Raw genomic sequence first — 16,306 nt, 5'->3', positions numbered from 1 at the left:
GGCTCTTTGAGCTTATGAAGAAATGACTCTTGGAGAAAGACTCTTCACAGAGGGAAAAGAAGCATCTTAGGCTTCTGTGCCTCTAGAATGGGTTCATAGGATCAGAGATCCAACCCCTTCACTCTTGTTGTTCACTCATTTAAACACTAAGCTAAAGGCAAGGAATATTGCTGCTGCACTTTAGTTGTTTTTAATAGATGATCTCTTTTGTGGTCTTTTTGGCAAAGATACTGGAGCAGTTTTCCATTCCCTTCTTTTCATTTACAAATGAGAAAACTGAGGCAAACAGAATAAAGTTCCTTGCCCAGGGTCACACAGCTAGTAAGGTCTTCCAGCTCCAGGCCCAGCAAATGCTCTATCCACTGCACCACTCACTGCTCCTTGCCTTCCCTTTTCTATAAGGAAACCCAAACCTTTTGAGATTAAATGACATGCCCAAGACCAAAGTAGTTAACTACCAGAGGTGGGATTTGAGCTCAGATCCTCTGATTCCACAATTAGTGATCTATCCAGTCTCCCATGATTGATATGCTCACAGTTCTTCACGCCTCCCATTAAGCAAGTCATAATCTGTTATTCCCCTGATAGGAAAAGGTAGAAGGGATGGGGCTGATATCCCTAGAGAAGGGAGTGAGAGCCAGGTCTCCCCAAAAGAATGGAGATGAGGAATAAGACCTGAGAAACCGTAAACTAGATTAGCCAGACCCATTTGAGGCAATATTATATAGTTATGGACTCAATAAGTGCATCACATCTAGGTTTTTATTTTTTGTCATCTTTCAGCTTTTCCTTAAAACTGTATCTTCTTTAGAAAACTGCCTATCTTTTCTGCATCATGGTAGAGCAGGGAGAAAGAACCAGCCTGAGAACCAGAAAGAACTGATTCCAGTCTTATATCTTACACCTCCTGCCTGTGTGACCCTGGTCAAGTCCTTTACTTGTCTCAGCATTGGAGGCAAAAGAAAAGAATCCGACCAGTATTCCTAGTGGGAGTTTCCTATTTCCTGATCCTATTCCCTAAACCAATTAAATCAAGGGTCTAATCTTTATCCCAATTTCTTTCTGTACCAAAGAAAGGGGAAGAAGGAGGTTGTATGCATCTTGATCAGGATGATGAAGTGATCTAAAAGCTTAGATGGGAGAAGGGATGAGAGAAAAAAAGGAAATGTACTTGATAACTTTATTATATATTTAAAAGGAATAGCAGGTTGCACATAATAGATTTGTAGTTTCATATGCAATCATCTTTTTTGTTATACTATATTATGAAAATGCTTATTTTATTTCATAAATTAAAATTTTTTTTTCAAGGAGTGGGGTGGGGAGCAGCTAGATGGTGCAGCAGATAGAGCACCAGTCCTGAAATCAGAAAGACCTAGTTCAAATACAGCCTCAGACATAACACTTCCTGGCTGAATGACCCTAAGTCACTTAACCACAATTGCCTCACCAAACAAACAAATAAATAAATGGATGAATGAATAAAGGAAGTGGGGAGGGAAGTGGGAACTGAAGGATGGTTGGAAGAAGGTCAGAGCAGCTCTAAGGACAATAGGAACTAGTTATCAACCTAGTGAGCACCAGCAGGATAGGGAAGACACGTGTATGAGAGAGACCCAGAAATAGTTGATACCCTCACCCAAAGTGGAAAGCCTACCACCTCAACCTCACTGATAGTCAGAAGCATCTCCTCTTCGATGGGGTACAAAACTACTTGTCTCAATTCCAGTGACAAGACAGAGCATGACAAGGAAGGCAAAGCTACTCTGGGCAATACAGGGAGGACAGTGACTGTTGGGGTCCACAGCCCCAGCTGCATCTCTGCTTCTCTCCTACCTCCAATCCCTAGACAGACCACATCAAACACTTTGTGACCCCGAATTTCCCATCCCCTCTATAAAGGGCAGTGGGAGGGGAGGCAGGTATTTTAAGGAATTAGCATCACCCTGGAGAAAGCCCAGGGCATGGGCAAGGAATGGGTCTATAATGACTTTGTGCTGAAATCTCCTTGGACATAACACCAGGCTGGCATCTGGAATGGGCTGGCGGAGGCCAGGCATCCAACATGAGATCCAGACCTAGGCTGGCCCCCGGTTCTGGCCCCAGAAACTGCCTCTCAACACCAGAGAGGTTCTTTAGCTCTCCAAGCTTTCCTTTCCCTCTTAAATGCCACGGCCAGCGGGCTACCTCTCAGAGGAGACTCCGTGGTCCCCAAAGCTCCTCTCCCTAAAACCATGTCCAGAGCCCCAAATTTTGGTGAAGACCCTAAAGTCCATAGAGCCTTCCTCCATGTCACTGAACTGGATTCAGGTCTGGAATCCTGTTGCCAACTACCACATGCTGCAGCTCTCCTTGGTCCAACTGATCCAATGCGCAGACCAGAAACCAAGCTGTGTCATCCTTATCTACATGGCTACTATCTTTATTTCTTTTTGTTCCCATTCTTTTTCTATTCTCTGTATCTTTTCCTCTTTTCCTTTTCTTTCTCCCTCTTTCCTCCCCTCTCTCCCTTTCTATTCCATCACGACTCACCACCTGCTCATTTAGATAGAGCAAGAGGATATGGGTAATGATCGCTGATAAGTATCTTTTAATAAACCCTGGACAATAAAGTTTCTGGCCCGAGTCTCGGCTGCTATCCTGGCCTAGGGAGCCTTCCTGTCTTCTACCGTCTCCTTCTCTTCCTCCCACTTTCTAATTCTTTTCTGGGAAGGGCCCAACAAGGTCCATCTCCAGGATATGGGAACTCGGGGCTCAGGGGAAGGAAGGATGGATTGCTGGAGGAAAAGGATCGAGGCTGATCTAGTGACGTCATCAAACCACAATTCAGGTTCTCCAAAAAACAGAATTTTTTTGTGTGTGCTTTTGACAAACAAAAACAAAGCTTCACAAACACTGACCTCAACCTAACTATGGCTCCCCCACTCTGTCCTTGCTCAGCGTCACTCCCAGCTGGTGTGACATGCAGCCTGACTGGCACACATTCATCCCCCAGCCTTCCCTACCACCCACCAAACCAGCTCTTAAGTGTTACCAAGGAAACCATGTGCATCCCACATGGAGTTGCCACAGCAACGAGCTCAGCCAGACGCAGCACCCAGCCTCTCACCCCTGTGTGTGTGTGCAGGGCTCCGGGACTGAAAGCATCACTGATTGAGGGGAACTGAGGCCACAGACCATGATGAGCCAGAATTCCTGATAAAGGCTCCCATGGAAGTCTACCATCTTAAACTCCTTTCCTTCCTCTCTTCCATTGTTCTTTCCTCCTAACCTGTAAAATCCACAAGACCTATTCAATATGTATTATGCTCCTACTATGTGCAAAGAGCTAGGCTAAACCTTGAAGGAGTTACATGAACCAGAGAGGAAAAAGCCAGTCCCTCCCCCACTCCAGGAGATTTTAATTGAATAGGAATGAAAATTCATGTACATAGCTAAACATCATACATATAAATTAGGAAAGTAGCTATAAGTGGAATACAAAAAGCTATGAGAACAAGAGAGCTCACTTCCAGGTAGAGGAAATCAACAAAGGCTTTACAGAGGAAGGGATATTTAAATGAAATCTTGAAAATTGGTAGGAAGGACATCAAAGGGCAGATAGGGGACAGGGGAGTGAATATTCAGAGTAAACTAAGATGGAAAAGGGAATGTTCCAGTCTAACTTGGGCAAAGGGTACATGACGGGGAGCAGAGGAAATAAATGAGTCTAGAAAAGTTGTTTAGAGGCAGGCTATAGAGAGTTTTAGGAGGCTAGACATAATTCCATAGAAAATAGGGAGCTATTAAAGGTTTTTGAGCTGGAAAGTGACTCTGATCAGAGAGATGACGTTCAAGATCAAGAACTGAAAAGGACCTCATGCTATCTGGCATAATTATTTCATCTTACACATGGGTAAACTGAGGTTCTATAAGCATAAGAGGTAGGGTTTGAATCTAGTTCCTCTAACTTGAGCTAGTGATTCTTCCACTATATTACTCTACCTCCCTTTGCATTAGGGAGATTAATCTGGGATGGTACCTCATACTGCTTTGAATTACCAATTCCTTTCCTCCAGTTTATAGACTAGACTTATAATTTCTTAGACATTGGGAACTCTCAGGGGAAGAAAATCCCTCTACCATCAAAGATGCTGACTTTCTTGTTTTACAGAGTTACCTAAATTATTGAGAGATTTCCAGTATGTGTCAGAGCTGGGACTTGCACTCTATTGTCATGGAATGGCTCTGCTATTCCACCCTGATTCTCAACATGGTTCAAGAGTTTGCTGACCCTTCTCTAACACTTTCCCCTCATGCCCATCTTCTTTAAGAAAGGCATGCAGCTCAGCTCAGAGAAACCAGACATCAGTAATGGTAATGGTGGGCCCTGATTACCCATAGCTTTTATTTGGGACAGGTAATGAGTCAATGGATCAGCAAGCACTTATTAAATGCCTATTATATAATGGGATTTGTACTAGTGGCTGGGGATAAAAAGACAAGATGAAATAGTCCCTGAGCTCAAGGATACATTCCATCAGAGGAGATACAAAGGTTTTCCTCCTCACCTCATAGGCACCAAGATTTGGAGAAATTTCCTGTGTATTCCCAAGTCTCTGGGATGTACAGACTAATGGCAGTCTGAAAGGAAATTCCACTACGTCTGCTTTAGGTTAGGCTTACGAAGTGAGTAGAACAAAAAGCAGAACTTTTCAGAAAAACTCCCTTCCACCTTCTATGTTGACTGCTTCCAGAATATAGAGAAGCTCTCTCTTAGTCCCTAATGTCCTGCTCAGGAAGGGAGAGTTATATGAAGCCAGATAGTCACAACTATGGGCTAGAAATTCTTCCAGTTTAACCCAAGAGAATCTGGCTTGCTAGGGGAGCCACAGAGAAATGATTTTGTCTGTTCTCCCATTTCTAAGCAAGATGAATGGTTCTCCCATTCTTTAAATTCTGTGGGGACTTTTACTTCTGAGAAGTTCAGGCCTATACGTAGCCTTTATCTGTCCTGTTATTATTTAAGTCCATTTTTCAACATCAAGTCCACTGTTCAAGTACACCAACACAGAGCACAGGATCCCAGATTTAGAGCTGAGAGGAACCTTAGAGGTTATACGAGGTAGAATACAACTTGATCATGTATGGAAACCTATCTAGTATCTCTGATACTCAAAGAGTTTTCTGGCCCTCATCTCACCAGAATGATTAAAAGAGCTTCCAAAACCACCTCTCTTCTTCCAGTCTCTCTTATTTTAATCTTATTTACATGCTGTCATATTCACCATCCTCATTAACTGCTTTCCTTTGAATTAAACAGCTCTAAAACCCTACTCAGATACCTTCGGATTTTCCCCATGGGGCTTACCTAATCAAGCCCAAATTCCTCAACCTGGCATTGGAGACCCTTCAAGACATGGCCTCAACCCACTCTTCTAGCCCAAATCCCCACAATCCAAATCATTACTTCGCTATTCTTAAACACCTGGGGTTTTCACTCTGTGGTGATTAAAAAAAAAAACCTGTCCTTTGGTTGTTTGGTAAAGTCTATAGATCCTTACTCAGAATCATGTTTATAAATAATTGAAGGAAAATTTAAATTCTAATTAGAAATTGAAATAAAGTAAAAATAATGATGTAAGTTTTTTTCTCACCCAAAATTATGGACCCCCCTGAAATCTCTCCTTTACTCTAGGTAAAGAATCTCTGGTCTAGAGTCCAGCTTCTTAAATTGTGAGTCATAACCCCACATAGGGTCTCATAACTAAATGTGGGGTCATGAAATTATGATTTATTATCCATAAATGTTTGATTTGTATGCCTATTTTATATACCTTTATATCTGGGGTCACATAAAAATTTCTCAAGTGAAAAAAAGGTCATGAGTAGAAAAAGTTTAAGAAGCCTAGTCTAGAGGAAACTCCAGAGACCAGCTAAAAGCCACTGAAATAGACTATGTAGGAGACCATATAGGCTAGATTTGGTGGGGGACCCAGCATGGAAAGAGAAAAGCCCAGTGGTCTATACCCCCCGGAGAGCCCTGGGAATGACATGTTATTATAAACGGGATGGTTTTGTTAGCTTTTGGTCACAATGAAATAAGTGCAGATAATTGCAAATAGGAGCCTTGGCTGTTCCAGGGAGAGGCTCTGAAAACAACAGGTGTCAGATGGATACAGCCTTTGACAAGCCAATCTGGATGGCGATAACCTGAGTCCACAAGTATAAAGACCTTTGGACAAACAGTGAGTCATTGGAGAATGGTGGAAGAGGGAGATAGTCAGGCTTCGGTATCTACTCCCAAAGACTTTCCATTTGGGCCAGTAGGCAGCTAGGTGGTACAATGATGGAGCACGTGGATCAGGAAGAATTCAATTCAGATTCGGTCCCAGTCACTTCCTAGCTGTGTCATCCTAGGCAAGTCACTTCATCTCTCTCTACCTCAATTTCCTCAACTATAAAATGGGGATGATAATAATAGCACCCAAGACTGTGGAGAGGATCAAATGAGAGGTAGTTTGTACCTCCAATTTGTAAAACCCTTAGCACAATGCCTGGCATAGAGAAAGTGCTATATAAATGCTATTATTACTATTATTACATCAGAAAAAGTAGTTTTCTAGTTTGTGACTATAATACTCCCATCTTCTAGTCTGTCCCCCCTGCCCAAGGACATTCAATGACGCCCACTCACAATCTACTCCTCCTGGTATTCAATTCCAAACCCACCATTATGTGGTGATGTCCCTATTTTTGTCGAAAGCACTCCCCTCTTTTCAGTGTCCCCCATTCATCACCTCAGCATTACTCTTGACCCTTCTTTCTCCCTCACTTCACACATTCAGTTGGTTTTCAAATCTTGCGGTTTCTACCTCTAAGATGCCCCATATCTCCCCCATCCAATCTCTTTTCTCTACTCACATAGCTTAGCTCAGTCCCTCATTGTCTCTCACGTGGATTACTCTACAACAGTCTCCTAATTGGGGTCCATAACTCCTGTCTCTCAGTGTTTCTCTCCGTCCTCTACGTGGCAACCTTAACCTGTTTTCCTTAAGGAATGGTCTGTCTATGTCATTCTCTTGATCAACTCCAGTGATTCCTTATTACCTTTAGGATAAATAATAAAATCCTTTGTTTCCATTTTAAAGTCCTTCGTAAGCTGACATCAACCTTTCTTTTCAGCTTCATCAAATATTATCCCCTCCCCTATGCTCTTTGATTCAGCCAAACTGAACACTTTTCTCCTCACACAGGATACTCAATCTCCCATTTCCCACCTCCAAGCTTTTGCACTGGCTATTCTATATGCCAGAAAGGGCCCCTATTGGCAGGAAGCATCCATGTCTTTTCCTTCTATCAGCCCCATTATACATTCCTGATTTCGGCCACTGCCAATCATCTTGACTTTAATGACTCTGGAGGAGAATCTCTCACTCAAATCCAATTCACCCAAGTGAAGTCACTGGTCCTCTGTGAGAACAAAGCATGGATAAAAACAACAATATCCCTGAATAGGCAAACTATTACAGGCCAGTGAATGCCTCTTGGTTAATTGTTTGATTGGTTGACTGATTGATTGTTTGACTGACTGATTCCACATCTATGGCAAGATTACATTCCTAACCCACGTGTCTTTATACATCCTTTTCCTAATAGGGCTAGGATTGGTCTTAAATCTATAGTTAAATCAGTAGGCTTTCAGATAACATGATCATCAGGTACTCATAACCTTAATGACCTTTTTATTACACAGAAAAGTTTAAGACTGCCTGAAGACTGTGTGAGGAATGAGAAACCGTCAATTTAGTTAGGAACAAGTATAAGTTAATATACTTAGGGGAAAACTTAAATTATACTTAGAAGGTAATAAGCTCTTGAATTACCAATTGCTAGCCTAACAGGAACAACTTGGAAGTTATAACCGATTTTCTAGAGAAATGAAGGACACAATGGAAAGATTTCTTGTCTGTCCCTTTCCCCCACTATTATTTCTCTCCCTTCCAAATTCTTCCCCAGATCACTTGAGCCTTTTCACCTAAGATTACCTTACTTCAACTCTCTCTATATAGATCTTGTATGAACATAGTTAATTACTTATTATCTCTTCTATTAGTGTATAAGCTCTTTGAGGGCAGAGATTATTTTTGTGTTTTTGTCTTTCTTTATTATCCCCAGCACTTGACACAGTGCCTGGCCCATAGTAAATCATCATGCCTGTTGGTTGATTGATTACCCACAACCCGGCAACAGCCTACATGCACTCTCTGCTACTATTTTCATCCTCACACCAGGTTTCCTCCATTTTGCTTTTGTTAAAATAGTGAGAAATCCAGAGATGGTAATTACAGAAGGAGGAAGGAGACACTGGAGGTGGCTCATTCAGCAACAGAATTCTGGGCCAGCCCTGATCCAATTACAGTCTGAATTAAATGGAGGTACACCTGGGTGGGGGCTGGGAAGGGGATCACCAAAAAGTGCTGGGCTAGAAAGAAAAGACTGCTAGATTATTCCCAGAGAGAGTCAGCCCCCTTGCCCTCCTTCACCTACACATCAGCTTTGAACAACAGTGGAACAGAAAGTACCAGGCTTCCTCCATCTAAATAGCTATTGCAAGGGAATTCAGAAAAGAAGTTGGGGAAAAGCAATTGAGAGAAAGAGGCGGGGGAGGTTGTCATGGATTTCTAAAGCATGGTCTGACATATGACCAGTCACTGCAAATCAAGGAGAAAAGTGAACAATTTCCCTGAGTCGGGCAGAAAGAGGGTTAGATATCTCTAACAGACCATAGTGGACACAATGATGGATTGCCATCTCCTAGATCTTGTCCCAATATCTTTCCTTCCTGGCTTTGCACATATCCCATGGCTCCAACTCTTCCTCAGAAGACTTTCTGAATCACAGAAATAGAATCATAGTTCTATAGTGAGAAAGAATTTCCAAACCCATCTAGTTAAGCCCTCAACTTACACTCAAGAAAACTGAAGTCCATCAAGGTAACAGACTTTCCTGAGGGTACACAGGTAACTTCAGGGGCAGACCTGAACCCAGATCCTTTGACTCCAGAGCATGTATGCAAGTAAGTATCTCTATCCTGATATGAGTCTGATTCTAAACAGGGAGTGAGTTTAATTCCTAGGAATAGCATGGAGTAAAGAGAAAAGGAAGCTTCATGATATCCAGACTTGATGGGTTTGGGGGTGGAGGTTTGAAGGAAGGTATCTGCTCCTTCCATACCTGGCAGAATACAGGTCTTGATGAGTCACCACCGCAGGAAGCACATTTTCCTTCTGTATAGCACAATCACTGGTTTCAAAGATGGTAGGAAGAGGGTCTGTGGGGACTGGAGAAACAAGGTTGTCTTGTGTTAGATTTGGGATCAGTCATCTTACTACCATTCTCAGCAGTACAGTGTGGTTGGTCAAAGAATCAAGAGACTTAGATTCATTTTGTCACTTACTAGCTGTGTGACCCTGGGCAAGTCACTTAACCCCATTGCCTCACAGCAAAAAAATAAAATAAAATAAAAAATGAAGTTTCTGAGAAGGTGCTGACTTTAATTAATAGAAGGAACATCTTCTCCAGGAGATTCTCTAGACCTTGTAAACTATTAAACACTATGTAAATAACACGGGCTATTATTCTACAATCATTATAAAACTAGAAAACTGGCTATTTAATGATAATAGAATGGAGTCCTTTCCCTATAAAACACAGATTTCCCTTCTTCATCCTAAAATGATAGGCGTGTATAATTCTGCAAAGCTGTCAAAGGACTATTGAGAATATGGAAAAGTCCAGGAAGTTATGAGGAAGATAGAAATAATAGTAGCTGTCTGGTCCAGGATCTCTGGACCATGAAAAGAAGAGGAAAAAATAAAGAGCACAACAAAGGCCTTTAAGCCTCAAGAAACCTACTTGCCCACTTTTTAGAAGTAATCAAAGTTATCTATAGTCATATGAAAAAATGCTCTAAATCATTATTGATAAGAAAAATGCAAATTAAAACAACTCCAGCTGTTTCACACCTATCTAATTGCTAATGTGACAAAAAGGTAAATGACAAATGCTGGAGGGGATATGGAAAAATGGGGACACTAATGCACAATTGCTGGAGTTGGGAAGTAGTCCAATCATAGCGGAGAACAATTTGCAACTAGGCCCAAAGAGCTATAAAACTGTCCATACCCTTTGACCCAGCAATACCACTACTCTGTATCCCAAAGAGCTCAAAGAAAAAGGAAAATGACTCATATGTTAAAATATTTATAATATCTCTTTTTAGAATTAGAATTAGAAATTAAGGGAATGTCCATCATTTAGGGAATGACTAAAGAAAATGTGGCATAATGACTGTGATAGAATACTATAGTTCTATAAGAAATGTCAGAAAAATCTGAGAAGACTTACATGAATTGATGCAAAGTGAAGTGAACAGCCTCACTGCAATGATGGTCAACTATGAAAGACTTAGCTATTTTCAGCAATATAATGATCCAAGACAATTCCAAAGGACTCATCATTTTTAAAAATTGCTGTCCATCTCTAGAGAAAGAATTGATGAATCCTGATGCTAATTGAAGCATAACTTTTAGACTTTCTTCATCTTGCTTTTTTCATAATATGGCTAATATAGAAACATGTTTTGCATAGTTTTATATGTATAACTGATATCATATTGCTTGTTTTCTAGATCAGTGGGGAATGATGAAAGGAAGGGAGAAAATTGGAATTCAAAAAATTTTTAAAGAATGTTAAAAATAAAAAAATAACATTTTTTGAAAAAAAGAAAAAGAAACCTGCCAGCCACATGAAACCCCAGGACATCACATACACTGAATGAAGTGTAAGTGTCCAATCCTGGAATTTAAGGTCCTTGGTAATCTGGCCCCAAACCACCTTTCATAGCTCACAGGATTAAAAGCTAATTAGGGACCGGAGAGATCAAGCTCAAAACCCTCATTGTACATAATTGGAAAACTGAGACTCAGGAAGCAGGCAGTCCAAGGTCACACATTAAATAACAGATCCAGATCACACAAACTAACAAATCCAGATCGCACCGCTTCCTAGGCTCATTTCTCAATTGCCATGAACCCTTAACTACAGCCAAGCCAGCCTTCTCACTATTATCAAATATACATGATGCAATGAAAACGGTTTCAGAATTAGCGTCAGAGGACCATTATCCATTGAATCAGCATCAGAGAAATCCCGCCTCCACCATTTACTATCTGTGGAACGTGGACCAGTCAGCTTCCTTATCTATAAAACGTGAGGAATCGAACCTAGATGACCAATGAGGTCCCTTCCCGTTTTAGATGCTATGATTCTGTGCCACATAGAACCCTCTCTCTGTATCGATGCAGTTTCTTCCTCCTAGAATCTCTTCTCCTCTCCTCAAATCCCACTTCTTTCAAAAACCTGCATTGACCAGTCTCAGCATCAGTGACACTACACTTACTGTCTATACCGTTCTTTGGGCACTGAGCCACTCTGCCTGGTATGGTTAGTTAGCTTTGCATGAAGATCTCTCCTCCCTCCAAGCTTCTCATGGGCTAAGGACCAGGTCTTATAAATATGAATCTTCTGAAGGTCAGAAAGTAGCTAGAGATCTTGCTACAGCTGGAACACATGGTCATTGATTCCTAGACCCATCATCCTTAAACTGTGGTCCAAGTAAATCCTAATGCCATGGGAGTCAGCTATAGCTGGAATTTTTCTTCTAAAGAGGTTGTTTCTTTGTCCTATTCCCTCCTTGGCCACTGAGACTGGCACATGACTCACTTGTTCTTCCTGGGAATGAAAGATATTGATTGTTCTAAGGCTGAAGCAAATGAGGCTAAAGGAGGTAAGATAGAGTAAGTATCTGAGGCTAGATTTGAACTCAGATCCTCTGGATTCCTAAATCTGTAGTCTGTCTACTGTGCTCCTTAGCCGCCCTATATGTGAATGTAGCTGTATGACCCTGGGCAAGTCACTCAAATCTGTGCCTCAGTTTCTACATCTATAAAATGAGCTTAACAAGGAAATGATAAACTGCTTCAATAATCTTTGCCCCAAACAGGTAAATGGACTCTTTATGACAAGAGCCTGAGATGATTGAAAATGACTTAATATCATACCATATATATATATATAACTGGGATGTGTATATATATATATGTATATACAGGTGTGTATACATATATGTCCATTATTGTCGCTGTTGACATCAGGAAGAGGGCAGCAGACAGGAAAGACTGGCCACCCAATCTCAGAATGCTAGGACCAGGAGCCCGACCACCCAAAAATGTGTAAGGGGAAAAATAAAAGCAGTCCCACTGGTATACTGTAGGCAATGTATTTATGGAACTCCTTCCCAGATGGCATAGACCAGAAAAACAAACAAGTTCCAAAGGATTTAAATACACTGTTGCGAGGTGGAGCCAGTAACTGCTCACCAAAGGCAGCTGGGAAAGTCCAGGCTTCTTCACAAGGTCAGAAGGAGAGAGTCTCAGAGCTGGAGCAGACCTCAGAGGCAACTAGTGGAACCTAGGCCTGGACAAAGGTCCCTTCTCCAATGCTCCCAAGACACGGTTATTCGCTAGGGTTTCTAATCAAGAAAATCCCCTAACTCTTGAGGCAGCCCAATCTGGTTTTGGCTAACTCCAATTTTTAAAAGGTTTTTCCTGACAGATCAGAAACCTACCTCTGCATTAGAACATGACAGCCTTTCAAATATAGAAGATAGCTATTAGATTTCCTCTAAATTATCTTTTCAACAGGCTAAACATCCCTGGTCTTCCCACTGATACTCATTTTATAGTCTTTTTGACGCTGTGGTCATGCTTTTCTTAATATTCTTCAGCTTCTCTATGAATTTTTTAATATGTGGGGCCCAGAACTAACAAAGTATTTCAGATGAGGCCTGAGCAGGGCAGAGCGGAACTTAATGCAGCATTAACTTTTTTGGCTGCCATGACTCACTATTGACATATGGAGCTTGCAGTCCACTAAAACTCCCAGATCTTTCTCACAAGAATTGTCTAGCTGGCTATATCTCCTTCCATCTATACTTAGGTCCAACCCAGGGATCATCAGAAGCAGTTTCCTGGGCTAGTTAGGGAGGTGGAAGTGACATTTCAGGAGGCAGAGAATCATCTCCTTTTCCTTTCAAAGTTCCAACTTCCAAAGCCCGGTCCAATCTGGACTGGACTTGTTCATCTTTGGATCAACGAGAAACCTTCCTGACCTAGTGGAAGAACAGTGAAAGGCTGTTTGGGAGGTTTAGAGGTCTGGTCTTTAACCTGATCCAGGAAGGTGTAAACCATTCCAGAGAGATTGTTGTCAGCAAGTGCACCGAGAGGGGGGCTCCTCAGAGCGGTTTGGGATTATTCCGATAATGCAGTTTAATTGCCATGCCACTATTCTCTCTGTTCTGCAGACACCATGCCGGATGCCGGAATGAGGAAGATGCTGAGAGACAGGTCACTGGACCCACCACCCCGGGCCCTCCGGAGCATCCCCAGGAGCAGAAGCTCAATTCTAAGAGAAAAGCCTATTCTTCAAGTGCGTACAACAGGTGGTGGCTTTCTCCCCACCGTCTCCCATCCCTGGTAGGGTCTATTTCCCCTTCTCCTTCCCTCCCCAAGCTGTGCCCAGACTTCAGCAATGCCCCTGCCCTCTCAGCTCCCAGTCCCCAACGGTGCGCCCCTCCCCTCCCCCAGCTGTGCCCAGACCCCGGCGATGTGCACAGCCCCTTCGCTCCCCTCCCTCCCCTCCCGCAGCTTCGCCCAGTCCGCCAGAGTCAAGTGCCCCCACCTCCCCGCCATAGCTCCGCTTTACCTTGAAGGTGCTGGCGATGGACCCGGGGCCCCCTGTTAGGGCTGCCCCGGGGCAGGGCGGGAATACTGGAGAAGCTGTTACCCATGACATCCAAAACCGGAGGGTTAGGCTAACGACGGTGTTCTAAAAGGGGACTGGGCGAAGCTGAAAGGAAGGAGCCGGGGCTCCGCGCGTGTGCGTGTGTGAGGGAGAGTGCCCGTGTCCGTGTCCGTGTCTGTGTCCGTGTGAACGAGGGTGCGCGCCCGCGGAGGGAGGGGGCTGCGCTGCGTTGCGCTGCGCCGCCGCCGCCGGACTGCGCTGCCTCCCAGACCGCTCTCCTTCCCTGCTTTCCTCCTACTCAATCGCTTCTGTTTCCAGATGAACCGGGACTGCCCCTGGGACAGCGCCCGCTCCGCTCCAGTTCTCCTCGCTCGGACAGTCTAGCCTCCTCCCATTCCCCCGGGCTGGGCCGGGCAGCCAGTGGTCGAGGGCTTGGGGTTTTCCTGCCCGCCCGGGCTGCCTTTTGGCCGCTTAGGTGTCTGGCTCTGAGGGTCCCTGGGCCGGGCCCCACAGAGGTCCCCCGCTTTCTTCGGCTCCTGCTCTTGTTCTTGTTCCAGTTTTTGCTTATTGTCCTTCTCGGGCTCCTGCTCAGGCTGCGCTGCGCCGCGGCTCGGCCGCGCTCCTCCGCTTCCATAGAGTCTAGGGCCACCGACCTCGCTGGGGGTGCTCAGCTTCGCCACAGTCCCTTCTCTGCCACTCTCCGGGCATGATCTCTTCCCTTCCGGCTGGCCGCTGTTGTGTGTTCTTTGATCCCCTTTAGCCACGGGGTCTGCTTGGGGCGGGGGTTGCTGGTGTTGAGCTCTAGGGGGTCCTCGGGGCGGGGCTGGGATTGTTGGTCACTCCCGAGTCTGATCTTTTCCCCCGGCCAGCCGCCGCCCTCCTTCCCTCCTTCCTTCCCTTCTTCCTTCCTTCCTTCCTCCCTCCACTCCCCCCCACCCCCACCCCGGGGCCCCCGTTCCCTCATTCGCGTTGTTATGGTGACAGCTGCGCCGGTGAATGAGCTACTTAGCGACAAGTGGTCCAACGTTCGGCCAGATGTGGCACCGCTGCACCACTGAGTTCAGGGGAGACACTACCTGCCCTTCAGCCCCGGCGACTCCGGCGGCGCGTGAACAAGGGCATGGGCCGACTAGGCCCCCTCCTGGAAAAAAAGATAAGACAGCTTCTTTCTCTCAGGAACGACTTTTGGGGCAGTGGGCCTAAGGGAGAAGAAGGCATGGATGGGCTTTGGGGTCTGATTCTTTATGGGGAGTGGGCGAGATCCAAGGCTGTCAGAGTCATGTATACAGCACTGGGAAGGAGAGATGGAAAGTGGGGGAAATGGTTTGGGATACAGACAACAAAGAGACGGGGATGAGGACAAAAGATGTAGGATGTGGAATGGGCTGCAGAGTTGATAGAATACAGGACATAGCATCAGGAAGTCCTGGATTCAGATTTGAACTCTGATACTTATTGACTGTGTTACAGAGCAGTCACTTAATCTCTTTATTCAGTTTTTTAATATATAAAATGCCTGGACTAAATGGCTTCTAAGGCAGCTTATAAATCTTTGATCTTATGAGGAAATGAGGGTGTAGAAATAGGAATTGAGATGTGCAAGTGATGGGGAATAATGTGGAAAGTGGAAAATGGGTATGGAGAGATGGGGAGCTGTTAAATGCTGCTCATTTACCCCGAGTTCTCTGGAAATAAGGAAATAAAAAACCAGAGAAGATGAGGATGGAAAGAAAGGGCAGTTTCCTTTTGTCCAAGGCTGGAGACTATGGAGTTCTTAACTAAGGGAAAGAGAAGCCAGGAAGAAGAATGGGGGAAAGAGCAGATGAGGGCCTCCTATTTTCCCTTCTACTTTCAGAGGACAGGGAGCCTCTCCCAGGGCCAGGAAGATAAAAGACCTTTGTGGAGACAAATGGAGATGGAGGGAACAGCAGGTAAAACTGAGGCATACCTGTTACAAGGATCTCAGAAGTATCAATAACCAACTTGTGTGATTCTTGGTCTCCTCTCAGACATTAAAGCTTTCAGCATCTTAGAAACTGTTACCCACAACCAAGGTTGGGTGTATATGCATGTGAAACAAGTGGATATATTATATATCCAGGAAGACATGCTTAAAATATACAAATACACATGCAAAAGGTGCCCTTTATCACGGAGTATTCATTGAAGGTAGTAGGTCTTTCAATGATTCTGCTTCTCTCTTCTATAATTTGTTTCCAGGAGACTTTTTCAGCCTTATCTCCCACTACTCTCCTTACTAGTCTTGCTAACTCTGTACATACTCTATGCTCTAACCAAATCAGACTACTTACTCTTCCTTCTTCAGTTAGGCAGGCAGGTGCCAACATCTGTTCATCTGTGGGTGCTTGTTTCTGAAGAGTACCTGACATAAAGTTCTTCCTGCTTTCACTTTTTCTCCACATCTCTGTTATTTATTTCAGGGCACTCAAATCTAAATAAT

At 43.9% G+C, this 16,306-nt stretch overlaps 1 protein-coding gene across 2 annotated transcripts in view; it reads right to left on the bottom strand.

Annotated features, from left to right (window-relative positions):
• Window positions 1–14,557, bottom strand: part of NEURL1 (neuralized E3 ubiquitin protein ligase 1) — a 92,107-nt gene extending 77,550 nt beyond the window's left edge. Inside the window, exons 1-2 of one of the 2 annotated variants that reach the window (XM_051981345.1) lie at window positions 13,807–13,903; window positions 9,217–9,322 (exon numbers count right to left, since the gene is read on the bottom strand). Coding sequence is in view for 1 of the 2 variants with exons in the window: in XM_051981342.1 (XP_051837302.1) it covers window positions 13,807–13,891 (85 nt within the window). In the remaining variant the exon portion in view is untranslated. Of the gene's footprint in view, window positions 1–9,216; window positions 9,323–13,806 lie in introns of both variants that reach the window. The other variant, XM_051981342.1, reaches the window with a different exon arrangement.
• Window positions 14,558–16,306: the final 1,749 nt, after the last annotated feature.

This window comes from Antechinus flavipes, chromosome 2 (assembly GCF_016432865.1).
Source record: "Antechinus flavipes isolate AdamAnt ecotype Samford, QLD, Australia chromosome 2, AdamAnt_v2, whole genome shotgun sequence".
Lineage (NCBI taxonomy): Eukaryota > Metazoa > Chordata > Mammalia > Dasyuromorphia > Dasyuridae > Antechinus > Antechinus flavipes.
This window is presented reverse-complemented; position numbering and strand designations above follow the sequence as displayed.